The sequence below is a fragment of the Pseudopodoces humilis genome, chromosome 1 (assembly GCF_049639895.1).
Source record: "Pseudopodoces humilis isolate 2021_Gansu_Grassland_sample_001 chromosome 1, ASM4963989v1, whole genome shotgun sequence".
In the NCBI taxonomy this organism is placed as follows: Eukaryota; Metazoa; Chordata; class Aves; order Passeriformes; family Paridae; genus Pseudopodoces; species Pseudopodoces humilis.
Window position 1 is genome coordinate 96,094,690 of NC_142200.1, and position 16,376 is coordinate 96,111,065.

The window sequence follows — 16,376 nt, forward strand, 5'->3', positions numbered from 1 at the left end:
GTGAAATTATGTTAGTTTCTTCAGCACCCCAAAAAGCCTCTCATGCAGGTTCATGCTGCTCAGCGTTGTTTGCATCGCTGCCTTGCTGGGAGAGGTGATATTATGTGCCATGGTGCAGCAGGACAGCACAAACATTGTGACACCACGTTAAGACATCACTCTGTGCTCTGTACTATATAAGGAACTGGCGTGCCGGGCCTGCAAGGCACAGTATGGCTGACCTGGTGGGTTTGTTCACCAAGCCACAAGGTATGAAAACTAACTACAAATATTCAAAATGAGGTAAAGATTGGTCTGTGTTTATAAAGGACTGAGACTTTTTTTTCTTTTTTTTTTTTCCCAGCCACAAGTATCTCAAAATAGTTTTTGTTTAATTCTCAAAATATTCCTGTAGGAACTTCCCCAGGGAGTTTAGGAAATAAATAGCTTATCCTGGACAGACTATTTATTTCCAAGATGTTTACTCATGCAATCCATGTGATTGTAATGTGCCTCCATTTCTCAAGCTCCCTTTCAGCTCCTCAGGGGCACATAACTTAAGCCTAGCAACTTTATCCATATACTGACAGACTGTTACTTCTAAATATTGAACTGGTAGCTCCAATTCTCTATTCATAGTAGAACCATTAATGTGGCAAGAGAGAGTGGTTTATGATTAGGTTTGAAATACCCAGACTCCCTGGAACCAAAAGTTCAAATTCCTGCGAGATCAGTGCTTTTGCCCCTCTGTCTGTGCTAGATGCACTCTACAACCCCAGGTCATCTACGTAAAGCCGTGAAATTAGCTCTGTCTGATCAGCTTAAAAGTCCACAGGTCATGCTTTGCAGAAGGGGCTACCCCACTATTTATGCACATGCTCTCTCACACCTGTTCTTGCTCTGCAGCATTGTGATAACAGCTGTTTACTGTCAGCTACCACAGAGCTGACTTGCAATTCAGAAGGACTGGTGTAGTCCAGCTGCTTTTCAGTTGATAAAAATTACAGTCCTCCACCTAAACCATACCATTTCAAACCAATGGAATTCTAATCTAAGAGCTGCTACTTTGAAAACACTTCAAATTCTTCAAGATAAAATGCTGTCATTAGCTGTTAGCTGCAAACACCGTGAAATTCACACTGAAACTTGCAGGTTTTCAGTTTGTTATTACTTTCTATTTTCCTAAAAGAAGAGATTTTTATGGCAGATTTAACATTAATTTCCTATTTATTATTTGAGCAAGAATAGCAGCGAGAAAACAAAATCAGGATGGCAGTATACTCCATCAAAATACATTCATCTTGCAGCAGATCCTCAATGTGCCTTATGCAGCCATGTGAAGCCAATTAACCACTAGAGTATTTTTGTGATTGAAATAGGCAGCAAACAGCAGAGATTAAATAGAAATAAACATAGATAAGTCAGCTAGCCCATTTTCCTATGATTAATTAGTCCTAGATTCCTATTTAGTTAACTATTTGTTTAAAAGCAATACTGCTGATACTCCCAAAAAACGCTAAATGTGTTAATTAGGGAGTGTCTTCAGCAAAGGGTGGCCAGGATGAACAGGCCTATAAGAAGGGAAGTAGCAGCTGAAGCTAATTTCCTCAGAAAACGAAGGAAGGAAGATATCAGATAGAACTTGGTAGGTCTGGTAAGCCTGCTATATTTTATCAAATTTCCTGCAAGATGCATTCTTTGTGATCCACTTTGATATTCTCAAATAGTTTATATAACAATGTTGTTTTTAGACTTCTTCCCTTTATCTATAGCGGTGTTAGAGCAGAAAAACCTGTTGCTTATACATATTTATCTTTCTAAAGCATAGAGAAGTGTGAGATTAAAAGAAAAATTGTTTTCCACAAAAGATTTGGTTGAAAAAATTGTTAAAAACTAATTTAAGTAAGAAATAATTTACCATTTAATACTGAAGGGGAAAGCATTAAAATATATAACTGAGGATAGGTTTGGGGAAAGAGTGGTTGCTGTAAAATCCTTCTTATTCCCTTTCTAAGCTTAATCATGTAAGCTTCTATGATAAAGACTAAAGGAAGTCAATCTGCCTAAACAGCAATGGAAAAAGGGAATCTCTGTGGACTAAGTGCTGCCAATGTGTCACACAAACTAGCACTGCTAAGAAGTGAGAGAAGAAATGGGTATCCAAATAAAAACTATTATGGAGTACTCCTCCCTCTTTCTAAATAGAAAAAAAACCCATAAGACATCTGACTTCTGCTGTATTGAAGAGTCAGTGCTCTATCTCTTGCCACCTTTGTGTTTAGAAACACAAAGTGGATGTGAAACTCCGCTAGAAGACTTAGATGCTACATAGGTGCAAAACCTTGACAAGGAATGGAGTACTAATACCTTTTACTTCAGCAAATATACCTCCCTGTCTTCTTGAGTCCTGCTTTGTGGGAGTCCTGTTCTCATGCCCCTCCAAGGCCACAGTCCATATACCGCTTAGAGTATGGGGCACTCAACCCGCATGAAATATCTGAACAACCTCATGAAAGCAAAGAGTTCAACAATTACTAGGAGTTCTTAACTGATCACCTGATTTAGATATTTATCTTAATTGCACATCTTTATCTTGGACTTTTCTACCCAAGAAGTAGCAAGTGTAAGAAGCACAGTTTCTTTTTATTGGGTGGGGGTTTGCAAATGAATAAGAATAATGCTACTAGCAAAAGCAACCTTGTAATTGTAAATTTGGTTGAAAACAGACTTGCACAGAACATGTATTTTTTTAGAATCAAAGCTTAGGAGCAGCTGAAGTGAGACAAATGTCAAGTAAATAGGAGGGAATTAGAGGTTTGTGAGCCCCCTTTCAAGGAATTAAGGGAAACAACATGGCAATTTGATTAAGAGATCATTGGTGAATCCAGAAATTCTCTGCCCATATCTTTTGAGCACTTGATTTTTTGCTCTCTGCCGTCTAATAGTTTTCAGCTACATACGGCGTGTTAGCAGCTGAAACCCCAAAACTATATTATTTCTATACTTGGAAAGAGAAAACACTATCTTAATGATGTTGCAGTTAATGAAAGATCTTTAAAAATTCTAGCATACTTGGAGTTCCTTATGCAGAAGGCTGGGAGTGGAGTGTGTTGGATGTATGACCAGCTGTGTTCTCATGTTCTGTTTTCAATGTTCCAAATGCTTGAACACTGATCTATATAAAGGATAAATTCCATGTAAAGATAGAATACAGACATGAAAATAGGAACACTTTGGATTTGATTTAACAGCATGCTGTTAAAAAGCAGCTTGCATTGCATCTCTCACAGTGTGAACAATGACACAATCTTCTTATTTTCTTAGGGCAATAAACCTGACTTCAAGATGTCAGAGGAAGATGATTCGTATCTGAATGTTAAAAGATCTCTGAAAAGGAGAATGGTGAAACACAGCACCCCAGTGGACTCAATGCTTTCAAGAACAACACCATCTCTTATAGATCTGACAAATCAGTCAATCAAGGACCAAGATGCCACAAAGAGAGTTTATGGATCTCCAATGCCAAAATCAGATCTAAGCAGATCATTATCTCAAGTGTCATCAGTGCGTGTTGATGCATACATCCCTCACATGTCCCCGAAAAGGCTTTCAACAGCATTTGATTTGCAAGAATTAAATAAAGAGAAAACTCAAAGCTCTCAGCTTGTATTTTCTAGAAGGAGGCTTTCTACTGTGCTGGCCTCTGATGAATCAAATCAAGAGCCAGCTCATAAGGTTGTCCCAGATATAGAAACTCAAGCTACCACCAAAGCATCTGTGGGTGCTGCAGCAACTCCCAAGAGTGGACCTTCATGGCTTGTTTCTGGAATACCAGGGATAAAAGATCCTCTGCCAGCAAAATCCAGAAAGAAGAAAATTGATAAAACTCTTCAGGTAAAGGCTTTAATTTAGCTATTCAATACCTAAATTACACAAACTTCTACCAATGCTGAAGATATATAGACCTTTCTAGTGAAGTGAGAATAGTTTACTAATAGAACATTTCCATAACTTTAGCAGTGAGGACATCTATTTATTAATTGGGTCATAACCTGGTAGACTCTGTGATACCATTCCTAATTAGAGATGGGATACCATGCAAACTTCCAAACTAGCATTTGCTTCAGCTTGTGAGCTGGCATTGTTTACCCTAGTGGGAAAGTATGTTGTTTAAAATAGATCTTTATTTAGAAGATATTTAAGAATAGGACAAAATCAGTAATTGAAATTCTGAAGTTTCTTAATGTTAGCAAGTCAGTTTAAACTTGATAAACAAATAATCTGCTCCTTTTTCTTTTAAATCCAAATTTTTGTGCTTTATAAAAAGAATGACAGTCATTGCAAATGGGATCAAAAGGTGAGCAGACCTTTTGTAGGGTTTCCTGAGGAAAGCTTAGATTAATAGATGCTCTGCAGGTGTTGCTTGTCTGTGGCACACAAGAACTCAGTTTTCTGAAACTTTAATTAGTTGCTAAGGGCCTGTGGAAAGCCCATAGAAAGGACAGGAAGGCAGCAGAATTGAAGGTTGTCATGTCCAGGTGAAGCCATCAAATTCTGTTCTGGTTTGGGTTTTTTCTCTGTACCATATTTTCTTGAGTGTGTTGAAAACTCAACAAAACTTTCCAGCTTTGAGAGCAAAAGCTTCTTTGCTTAAAACAAATGGAAAACTTCAGCCAAAATTGAGTTGGGTCATAAGTGCTTTGTGTAGGTGGTTTAGTTTTGAAAGCAGGTGGTACCTGAATGGATTTGGGTGATAAAAAAATATTTTTTCTTCTATAACAGAGAAAGAAAGAAAGAGAATGGCTGCTTCGTCAACTTAAAAACATTGAGGAGGCAACTAAACATGAACTGACAATTGAAGAAATTTGATTGGGCTACCTGTGGGATAAGTGCTGTCACATTCATCATGTAGGAATGGCAAGTTCCAGTCAATCACATTCTTCATTATATTGCCTGTTATACTTCCTCTTTCCTTCCAAAATGTTATTTTTTTGTTTTGTTTTTTTTTGTCATTCTTTCCTCTTAAATCTAGAAGTCAGGTATAACTTAAGAAGATTCTCTACACAAGAGTCAACATTAATTTATAAGGGCTGAAAGGCCTAGAACAAAGGGAGGAAGAATTTAATGTGTAAGAATCATTCTTCATCCTGCCACAGCTCTTCCTGGCCTTAATCTTTCGTGTAGCATCCAAGTCTTGTAGGGTTGCTGATCTTTCTTAACAAGAAGTCACCAGACAAAGTCCTAGTGGCCACATAGAGTGTAATCCTAGTTAGCCAAAGGAGAATCTCTTCATCCTAAGAGTAATCAAAGCTGATGCAATCTGGAATGTTTTTGCTGCTACCTGCTGAGATGAGGAAATACTGAGAGGCACCAAGGACGGAGACCATTCTTTAGAGATTACTAATTAATGAGAGCTTATTTTGAAGTTTTGGTTCAAAATCAGTTTGTCCCAGCTTTAGATTAAAAATGCAACTCACTGTTGTATTGGAGATACTTATTCCTTGGCTGTGTGTTTTGAAGGAGTATGGGGTTTCTGTTTGGAAACAGTTTGTTTTCCTCTGGAGCTGCTGCATGGAGGTCAAGAAGGGTGTCTTACCTGACAGCTGTATTGTCAAAATTGTAATTTAGCTCAAAGGAACTTTGTGAAGCGCCAGTCAAGAATTGATGCAAAAAGCACAATACTCATGTTTGTTCCTATTGCTGTCTGTTATTTCATCTTTAGATCAAACAGGGCAGAGTTTATCACTTCTAAATTATCTGTGCAGTGTCAGCAGCAGGAATCCAGAACAGATTTAGCACCTACATACACATACTTCTGAACTGGTGTGGCTCTAGCATGTGCACTTTCCTGGCTTATACTGGTTTTGCAGTTGTTCCAGGCACTAACCACCCAAAGGGGAGAGGTCCCATTTAAAAGAAGCTGCCAGTTAAGAATGGAGGCAAGGGACACTTTTGCATTTCCTTGCCACAAACTGTAACTTGTAATATCTTACATTCAAGGTGGCAGAGAAGGAGAAATATGTCCCATGCCAACATTATGAGACAGGCCAATCAATAGCATCTCTGTTACACTCCAAAATGTAGGTGAGGAGTTGTGGTTTTACAACCTCTCTCAGGCTTTAAAAGGAATTAGGATGTTTTTGCTAATGATTCCTGAAGAGAAATTCTTCAGAGTTTCTCAGGAGAACAGCTTTATCCTCAGACCTGGCTTTCTGTGTAGGCAGGCAGTGGGGTGATGCTGTCCTTTGGGTCATGAGCCAAGTCACGCTCACTTGGTTTCATGTTTAGTTAATGTTCTGGAATTTGTTTGTGTGTGTTACCCGGACTGCTTGTCTGGTCTCCACAGGTTCCTCTGGCAACCAGAGAGCTCCTGGCTGGTGTAGATCCCAAGCTGCTTTTGAGATAAAATAGGCATGGTTGCAGATGTGCTGCTATTCCCCTTGAGCCTGCAGGCATTTCATCAGTATCTGTGATTTGTGCCAGGGGCTGAACTAAGATCAGGCAAGTGCAAGGTTAGCGTAAAACCCTTCTCTACCCCTGGGAAAAGCACAGATTAGTCTGGCTGCATGACCCAATGCTTAATCCAAATGACCCAGTTCTGCTTCTTGTTTATTTGTACCTTCCCAGATAGTCAGTTCCAGTTGTTCCTTCTTCAGGTTTCTCATCCTCGTCTCAAGAAGTCTTGATACTGTTTCTGCTGTTCTTTCTTAGTACTTCCTCTCAAAGTCACTCTTGGCTCCTACCCATTCACCTTCTTGGTCTTCAAATGTCTTCATCTAATGTCTTCTCCAATCTGGCCTCTAGCTCTTTCCTTCCTTATAAGACACAGATGTGTTTTGTCTTTAGTGCCTGCTCTTCACTGCTGGATTCCTTGCCCATCTGATACCCTCTGATATCTGACACTGGTCTTCTGCCAAAACTCAGACTGTTGTCATGCCCCAAAGTGCTGCTTGGGTTGATGCCCTCCATGATGCTAGGCCAAGTGGAAAGGTCATGTGGGACAAGTTCCAGACCTTAGGAGGCCAGGGGTGTAGTTGCTGCAAAGTTCCTTCTAAGGCCCTGCTTAGGGCTACATTAAATGCAAAAGGAATCCAGGGAATACGGCTACTTAATGTCTAAGGTATCTTTGGTTTCATTCCAAGTGCAATGCAAAAGTTCTGAAATTCAGAATTCAGTAAAGGATGGAAAGTTTTTTCAGGGAGCAAGGCTGCCACCCTGTCAGGTTAATGGAACTAGTTGGTGCAAATAAAATCCCAAAGACTTTCCTCAGTGGAGGAAAACAAATTGTACCGAATGGTAACACAGAACTGACTTTGGGTCTTTCCAAGTTTTCAAGCTATATCAGGCAGACAGATGCAAAAAACCAAGGGGTCTCATGGTTTTGGAAACTACTTCTATTCCCTCTCTAGAATGTTTAAAAATAAATAGAAAAGATTATATAGCATTTGTTTTGGAATAATTTAGGCGTTCATGCAGAACTTGCAGAAGTTATAAAACTGCTTATAGTATTTAAAGAGAATATTAATACAATCAACTGGTTCTTTGGGGGTTTTCCAACATGTGTCTGATGTTCTACAACCACAGTATCAGCAGTTAATTGCATGTTACAATCCCCAGGGACTTCAACCAGGCCTATATAGCACAGACCTTAGTGAATGGTGTTCCCAAAGAAAGGTTGGTGTCTAATTTATAAAGTCAAGATGTTGAAAAATGTGAAACTACACATATCAAGTTGCACTTACAAAACTGTACTGCTGTTATTATACTTCACATATAAGAATATCCATAAGGCAAAAATAAATTAAAAAAACAAACAACCACCAAACTAGTATTTCTTTTGTTTACAGAGCTTGAATTTAATTTCTCCCATAGACTCACAAATCTACTGGAATTAAGATTTTAAGTTTAAAAGATACAGCTACTTTTCTGTCATACTATGTATGTACATTTTGAAAGGAAGAGATTTTGGGAGGAGCACTACTAGTATGCAGTTTCACTCTTGTTTAATGTTCATCCTCTAGTGGCAACAATGGCAAATTACTGTTTGGTTATTGCTTCTCTTCATGCATAAAGTTCCTTTATGAATATTTATATTACAATATCATCACAGTGAAAAAAAAATTCTTAAAGGGAGATGCAAAATCCAACACCTCTAAACAAGAAATCTTCCTAATGATTATAGACCTTAAGGATGGATTTTGGGAGCTGAGGCTGAAAAAGGTGGGTGGCTACAGACACCAGATCCCTATGAGAAGATAATCCCCAAGACAACCTGTTCTGTAAAATAAAAAGCCTTTTTCCTGTGTGAATGAATGTGAAGCAGAGTTGCAACATACTCTTGAGCTTTGGTCTTGTCCTGACTTTCAAATGCAACACGGACACATTTGTAAGTTCAGAACAGCCTTCCTATTGAGAGTGTTCTTTTAGGGCAGTATTTTTCCTTTTGGAGTGAAGCTATGACCTTGACCTATGGAACTGTTTTCAGTACACTTGTCCCTGAATAGATATTACACAACCTACCTGCTGATGGTGACTAAGCATGATGTTGGAGGGAGAAGAACAAAAACATTACCAAGAACAGAGGGAAGAGACAGAAATGTCTTCATCCTAGATTTATGAGCTCGGCCTTGTTCCCACTGAAGCACTCTTCTGTTGACAGAGTTGGGAGTGCTCTGCCCAGCTGTGGTGCTTCTGTAGGAGGCCAGTTTGAAGAGAAAAATGTTTAGCAGATGTATTTAGCATATTTTAGATTTATGTAACAGACAAATGGAAACTAGATCCTTCCTTTGCTCATCACAGCTGAACAATTTTAGAATAACTAGGAAAAGTGGAAAACTTTTAAATAAAAACAGATTTTATTTTTTTCCCCTCTAGGTTACAACAGTTACATTCCTGCTATGGACAAAACTCTTGACTAATAAATCACACAACAGCATCACTGACCTGTACTTGGTTGTGTTTTGTTCTGTAAGACATACAAAAGTCTCCCTTAGCTCCATCTGTTGATGAACTCCACCATGCCTATTAAAACAGCTCTCTCCTCAATATTTCCAACTTATTAGAAACAAATAAACAAACACTGAGCCTAGCAGCACTTAGAAAAGTTAGACCAGTTGAAGCAACTGAGTAACATTTTCAGATGTTGCTAAAAACTTGAACTAAGGATGATCCTTTAGGATGTGGACCTGAGCTGCTCACCCTCACCCTGCCCAAAACTTGCTCAGGATTTCTAATACTTTGTAGGTACCTAATACTCCTATGCAATTAAATGGTGCTTAACAGTGTAGTCAGTCCCAATAGGCATGCAAATCCTGTAGAGCTTGACAGCTGACAGCCTCCTGGGTACGCTCACACGTGAGGCTTTGCAGCACTAACAGCAGTCCCAGCCTTCCATCATGAAACAGTGTGCATTGAGTGCATGGTGATGCACAGCAGACAGCAGTGAGACAGGAGTTCTATCTGATTTCGGTCCCAGCAACCCACAGTATAAAAATTTGGAAGTACAGATTGCGTTTCAAATCCCCTTCCCACGTAAGATAGGAACTTGAAACCAAATGTCCTAGCTCACAAGGCAGTAACCTTTGTTTCCAGCCTTCCTGTGAAGTCAGTGGTTTTGTTACCTGTCAAAGTAGCTCCACTTTGCCTAAGTGTTTATTAAAAATAGGACTGAGCTTGCATCATTGTTCTGTCACTCACTGTCCTGCATCTGTGGGTTTTTTTTATTTATTCATGGGTTTGTGGGGTTTTTTTCCTGTTTTTCTTCATTTTTATAGGAGAAATGGAAAGAAGAAAATACCCTTCATATCTTTTCTGCTCTTTACTGCTGCTGCCATTTTGATCCCTTTTGTTGTCCTCCACTTCATACTTTTGGCCTTTCCTAGCTCTACAGGTCCTACTATAACTGTCTTCTGCTTTCAGCTCTTCATGTCATTGCAGGTTTGTCCTTTGTAGTGACCTTCTCCTATGAGCAGACATCATAATCCCCCTAAAGCTTACAACTTCTTCTAAAGAGGAGGTGCCAGCAATGATAGGGGAAAAGAAAGGTTCTCTTCCTAGAAATGGAGTAATTCTATTTTATAGTATGGAAAGTTGGTGGAACTCAAATATAAGAAAGAAAGTATGCACAGGATTGCTGACAAATTCACTTGGAGAGGAACTGGATCCAAAAAAGCACTTACAAGATGTCCAGGTAAAATGGGTTTCAAAGCATACTGCCCAGCCAAGAGAGCACGAGCAATTCATTGCATCATTTGGCACACAGTCAAATCAAATTGGTGTTGAGTGAGAGTTTTCATACAAAGGTCATGGATGCTTTAGAATTCGTTACTCCTCTAGAAGAAAAAAATCACACAAACCCCCAAAACCTGCCACAAACCATAGCTCAGCAACAGCAAGAAGCTTTGCCACCGTGAGAGGAAAGACACTGTAATTAGATGGAGGCTTGCAATTGCAAACAAAAACTTTATTTACAACATATATGCAACTTTGGGTATGTGTTGTAACTGTGCTAGAAAGAAGGGCTGCAACTGGAACAGTGGAGAAAGAAGTGCTGTATGGCATCCTGAATACCTCTGGGTAGCTGAGAAAAAGTTCACTAAGACTGTAGGATTGGCAATTATACCATAAAGGTAATGATGCAAGCATGCAAATCAACAGTGTATCCTGACCTTTACTAGTATATTCAGTAGCAGACTTTTTAGCCACAGTTGGGAGATGATAAAAATTGATAAAAGAAAACAAATCACAGAGCAAATTCCTTGTGTAAGACCAGCAAAATGAAAAGTCTGTGATGATCACATTTGGAGAAGAGATTAATAAGAGAAGCAAAAATACTACAGCAGATTCATGACACCAAAAAGGTCTAGTATAGTTTCTCAGAATGCAAAATCAGTGAGTTAAAGGAAAATAAATCTTGAACCTGATATTTTAAAAGGTGTCCTTTATTTGCATATACTTAATAAGTCTGCAAAACAGGTTTATTCAAAAGATAGATATCTTTGAAAAAAATATCACCTCATAGGGGAAATGTCCTACACATGAAAACGTAGAAAATTACATTTAAAAGAAGGAGGTGCTGAGAGGGTTGTTTATTTTTGTTATGTTGACCATTTCATGGTCAATCAGTCTACGATTGTAATTTCGGCAGCAACAAAAACCAAATTTAAGGCCTATTTTTATAGTTATCCATATAAGCATATCTACATCAGCTTGATTAATCAGATTACTCAAGAGAAAAGCTTTTGACACATCTAAGAGCTTCTCTCTGTGTCTTGGTTTTTCCAACTGTCCCATCATCACCAAGCTATGGGTCCCTAGAAGGTTGATTCTTTCCACGTGACTTTTTTATAGAAGGCAAAATCATGGTGATTTACCAAAGGTGCTCAAATCTTATTTGAAAAGAGAGGCAGCCTGCTTTCATCTTAAACAAAGTCCTTTAACAATCTAATCTTTGCTTTTTGCTTTGTTTCATTATACATTAATTAAATTGATTTTTTAATCCAATAACTCTACATAATCTTTGTATTTGATTGCAGAATTTATTTATGCGGTGGGTAGGCAAATATTCATGTGACATTCAGTCTTATCTCCAGTGTGATTTTGATATAATAACAACAATTTGTATTAACCCCTTGTGTTGGTTTTGGTAGCAGGGGGGCCACAGAGGTGGATCTGGTGGAAAGCTGCTGGAAGCTTCCACCACGTCCAGCAGAGACAATCTTTGATGGGTCTGAAGATGGACATGATGCTGGCCAAAACTGGGCCAATGAGCGATAAAGGTAACACCTCTGCTATAACATATTTAAGAAAAAAATCAAAACAAAGTGGTGATGCAGTTTCAATTCCAGCCAGAGAAGAGGAGGTGAGAACATGAGGGAAACAACATGGAGACACCAAGGTCAGTGGAGAAGGAGGGGCAGGAGCTGCTCCAGGCACCAGAGCTGACTCCCCTGCAGGCCATGGTGATGACCATGGTGCAGCAGCTGTGCACCTGCAGCCCATGGGGATCCACAGGGGATGCAGAGATCCACCCACAGCCCATGAGGGAGGTGCTCATGCTGGAGCAGGTGGATGTCTGGAGGAGGCTGTGATCCAGTGGGAGACCCGGTGGAGGGAGGCAGGGGGTCCCTGCTTCCAGGCTGGAGCAGTCTGTCCTTGGAAGGCTGCAGCCCATGGAAGAGTGACCCACACTGCAGCTGGAAGGACTGTGTGCCTATGGGAGGAACTCACACTGCAGCAGTTTTGGCAGGACTGCTGCTCGTGAGATTGGAACTACACTGGAGAAGTTCACTGAGAACTATTTCCCATGGGAAGGGACCCCACAGTCTCACAGAGGGAGGACTCCTCTCTCTGAACAGTGGAAGAAGATCTCAGGGGAAGAGCTGACCAAACCCCCAGCCCCTGTCATCCTGTGTTGTCAGTGGGCCGGAGGGAGGGGCTAGAAGAAGAAAAGGTGTTTTAAGGGCTTATTTTACTTCTCATTATCCTCCTCTGATTTTGTTAGTAATAAATTCACTTTGTACCTCTAAGATGAGCCTGTTTTGCCCTTGGAGTGTGCTCTCACAGCCCTTGTCTCAACTCATGAGAGCTAAGTTTTTCTCTCCTCTGCCCATCTGTGGCAGGGGAGGATAAGTGAGTGACATTAGTGGATGCCTGGCATTTGGCCAGTGGGAAACCCGACACTATCAGACACTAAAGCTCAGGCAAAGCTGATTTCCAGCAGCAGCTTACCTGATTCCAGATCTCTGTGCAAGCCTCAGGCTGTCTAGAACAGACTGAAGTCCCAGAGTCCTGTCTCTTGACCTCTGAGAAAACAGTAGAAACCTGTCATAAACCTGAAAAAAGTACTCTTGGTATTACTGTCAACAATATAAGAATAATAATAATAATTAATACAAATAATACTGCGAAATTGGAAATGCCCCAGGACAAAAGGCAAGGACAGATTTCCTGACGAAAGCAGCTGTTTTATTTTTGTAAGAACCAGTGCAGAACTGAATAGCCTAAATGTGAAAAACAATTTTAATTGGTGAAGAGAAATGTGTCCTCCTGTTCTAACAGCATTTATCAATCTGCCATCAGTAAAACCCCTCTTGCTCTCTTCCTAAGAATTCCAGGCTGCTGTCTTTCTCCCCTGCCTGCAGTCCAGGCCATGTTCCTTTAGCAAGCACAGTTCTGGAATGTTTGTCCCTCAGTTTTGGCCTCCCACTTCATGGGACTGATGACCAGAGAAAACTGAGCCCTTGACTTACTCTGGCCTGAGTCCTATGACTATTCCTATTTTTCATTAGCATTTTTGAAAAGATGAAAGAATGGCACTTAAGATTCAACTATTAAGAGCCAAATATATTCACAGAAGTAAAAAGTCTCCATAAAACCTCAGAAGATTAGGAATTTGAAACACCAGGGGCTTCTCCAGTTTTGGGTTAGCAGTAAGCCTCTTTCAACATTCAGTCTATCTATCTACTGTCAAAGAGAATATCCACTGTTGCACTTGATAAGGAAGAAAACTAATATACATTAATTATTGCTGGTTGCTGTCCTCCAGGCACTTTTTCTCTGAGCTGTGCAACTGGCTGTAACTATGATGGCCCTAGTCTGGGTCTGGATCTCCCTTTTTCTCCATCAGTACTGCCTACTTTTCTCCCTATCACATGTAGTAATGCTTGTGCCTAGAAAGCCATGCATTAGCTCAAGGAGAAGGGGGAGTTTCATGTGAATCCTGGCATTTAACCTGTGTGACAGACCCAGACATTAGTAGTAATCTTTTGTTACTGTCTCAAACCTCACATGAGATTCTTGAATATGTATTTGAAAGTGCTATTATGTTTAAATTGCTTTAAAAGTAAATGTCTGAGGAAACCACCTTTCCCTTTATCAGCATAAGGTAGCAACAGCTTCAGCAAGTAAACCTGATGGTGGTGAGGGCTGGAGTCTCACTCCATCAGTGCCTTCAGCCCTCAGGGACTGCAGTAAAGGGCATATCATATGGTTAGTGGTGTTCTTTTCTTTTTCTGGGCCTGGAGAGACACAGTGTCTGAAAAATACAAAGAGATTTAAACAGCTTATCCTGGTTTAGATGCCTGGAGCCAGCACTAAGGGGGTAATTTACATTTTTTAAAGTCCCTTCTAAGCTATAGCTCACTGCAGTAGACACTTAAAAACCTTTATTTCCATGACTGGTCACAGAAATACCCCTGCCTGGGCTTAGTAATGCTGTGAAGCAGAAGGGGTTTTTTTATATTAACTGTCCACACAGGAACTCGCTTTCTGCAACATGCTTTCAGCTTTGTCATAGCACAGTAAGTCAAAATGTTTTTGTATTATTTTCCAGCTAGGCAAACTGAGAAAGCAGCTGGCCCGTGGTAGGATGACTAAAGGACTTTAACCTCTCTTGCCAGAAGAGTGTAACAGTTTGTAGAAAATAGTTTTCTGGCTGATCTATGTATGCACAACATTGCAAACAAGGTGTTTTACTCAGTGCCCAGACACCATGGGTGCCACCAAGGAGATAAACTACTTTTTTCTCTTTTTTTTTCATGACCTGTGATTTAATGCAGAACGTCCATAGAAGCCTTCCCTAGCTAGACTAGCCATGAGACAGCTTCTCACTAGAATTTCTGCAGATTTAGTTTTAGGTATTTATGAGCTATTTCCTACATTTTAGCCAAATTAATTGCTGGGGCAAAATAGCAAAAGTCAGTCTGCATCCAAAATAGCAAAAGTCAGTCTGCATCCAAAAGTTAGTGCAACACAAACTTGGAACATCTCCTCCTCTGCATCCAGAATTTAATTCTGAAAGTCATATTTACCTGATCAGAATAGATAAATAATATCAAATGGCTTATATGCCATTGCTACAAAGTGACAACTATCAACAAATGTGTGAATCAAATTATTCATCAATAACCTAAGTGCAGTCAGTTGACTGGAATTCCTAATAATTTACACAGATTAAATAAAGCGTTTTTTATATGGAAAAAATTCAGAGAAGAAACTGAGGGGTTTATATTTCTATCATAACTGTTTCTTTTTATATGCTTGATACCATTTGTGTGTGGTATGTGTGTGTGTTTACGTGCATCATAGTGGTTTTGGATATTAAGCTTAAAATTCAGAATTAGGTTCTTACCTAAAAAATATAATGAGGATATTCCACTGGCTATTTGGGTTTTTTAAAAACACAACCATATAAGCAGTCTCAGTAGGAAATTATTTGGCAAGTTACTCGAATTTTTGGTAACTAGTGGATAAAAATTTCTTATACACTCATGCATATAAAACTTTACATTCTGCAAGTCACTCTGTATTACTTTAAAGAAAAAGAATTAGAAAATCCCAGACTTTATTTATCATTCAAAGTGAGGTCACTGACTAAGAATTATTGAGAAACCAATGGGAAAATCTTGCAGAAAAAGTAACCCTTGCCTAGGATTCATGTGTTTTCTTTTGACAAGTGATTCAAGTTAGTAGTCACCAGTTGGAACACCTAAAAATTATCGTCAAAAGTCTTTAGTAATCACAACTTTACATCATGGGTGTTTTTAACCTCCTGACTCTTATCTGTTTGTGTTCTTTAAAGCAATGTCAGGGTCAGAGATGGAGATTGGTAGATGAGTTGTAGTATTACATCAAACAGTTTTCATAAACCTATACACTACTTTCACTTCATTGATGTCCCATGACCTATAAAAAAGCATTGCCTGGTTGAGTGATACTGCCCTAAGTTATCATTATGTGTTCCAACATATGTTCATTACATTTACATAAATGAAATATGAATATTACATAAATGAAATATGAATATTACATAAATGAAATATGATTTTTGTCGGTCTACCTTTTGTCCAGAAGAACATCTCATAAAGTCTGCTTTAGTGGACTTTTAGGTTTCCTCAATTTGATTTCACAAAAGACAGCAAGTGAAAAAAGGGCTGGGCCATGATTTCAAGTGGACCTGGAACCATAAAGAAAACAAACCAAAACACCTTCAAAATGTTTTATAATCTGTGGGGAGGAGTGTTGTTTATCTTTTGTTCATCTTACTGGGTACACTGAAAAGATCTGACTTGTAAAAGGCTGCAAGTTGTTAGGAATTGCCTGAGCAGTTCAGATACTGCCAGCTGCCTCACAGCAAGGGAAAACTTGCCAAAGACCTGAAAACAAGATGGTGCATGGGAAGAATGAGTTTTGGTTTATTTTAAACTAATGGGAGTTTTGTTATGTAGGCCTGTACCTCAGACAAGCATGCTGTTCCTGCATTAAGAGTCTTTATTTGGTTACTTAAAAATGATGAGTTAAAAAATCCTTTTTAAAAATAATTTCACATATATCATTAAAAGCTATTTACTCTCAGTTCACCTCAGTTTTTTTAGACAGAAAAACTGCAGGCAGGACAG

The 16,376-nt window shown here is 39.2% G+C and overlaps 1 protein-coding gene across 3 annotated transcripts; it reads left to right on the plus strand.

Moving 5' to 3' along the window:
- Positions 1 to 1,425: 1,425 nt before the first annotated feature.
- On the plus strand, positions 1,426 to 7,796 carry CCDC201 (coiled-coil domain containing 201). 3 transcript variants are annotated; one of them, XM_088055149.1, is made up of 3 exons: positions 1,426 to 1,633; positions 3,304 to 3,873; positions 4,762 to 7,796. In XM_088055149.1, exons 2-3 carry the CDS (start codon positions 3,325 to 3,327, stop codon positions 4,846 to 4,848), a joined length of 636 nt encoding a protein of 211 aa, XP_087911275.1. In that variant the 5' UTR covers positions 1,426 to 1,633; positions 3,304 to 3,324; the 3' UTR covers positions 4,849 to 7,796. The 3 variants fall into 3 exon arrangements, with proteins under 3 accessions (XP_087911275.1, XP_087911270.1, XP_087911278.1); XM_088055144.1 differs by having other exon boundaries at positions 1,458 to 1,624; XM_088055152.1 differs by lacking the exon at positions 1,426 to 1,633 and adding an exon at positions 2,291 to 2,602.
- The last annotated feature ends 8,580 nt before the right edge of the window (positions 7,797 to 16,376 follow it).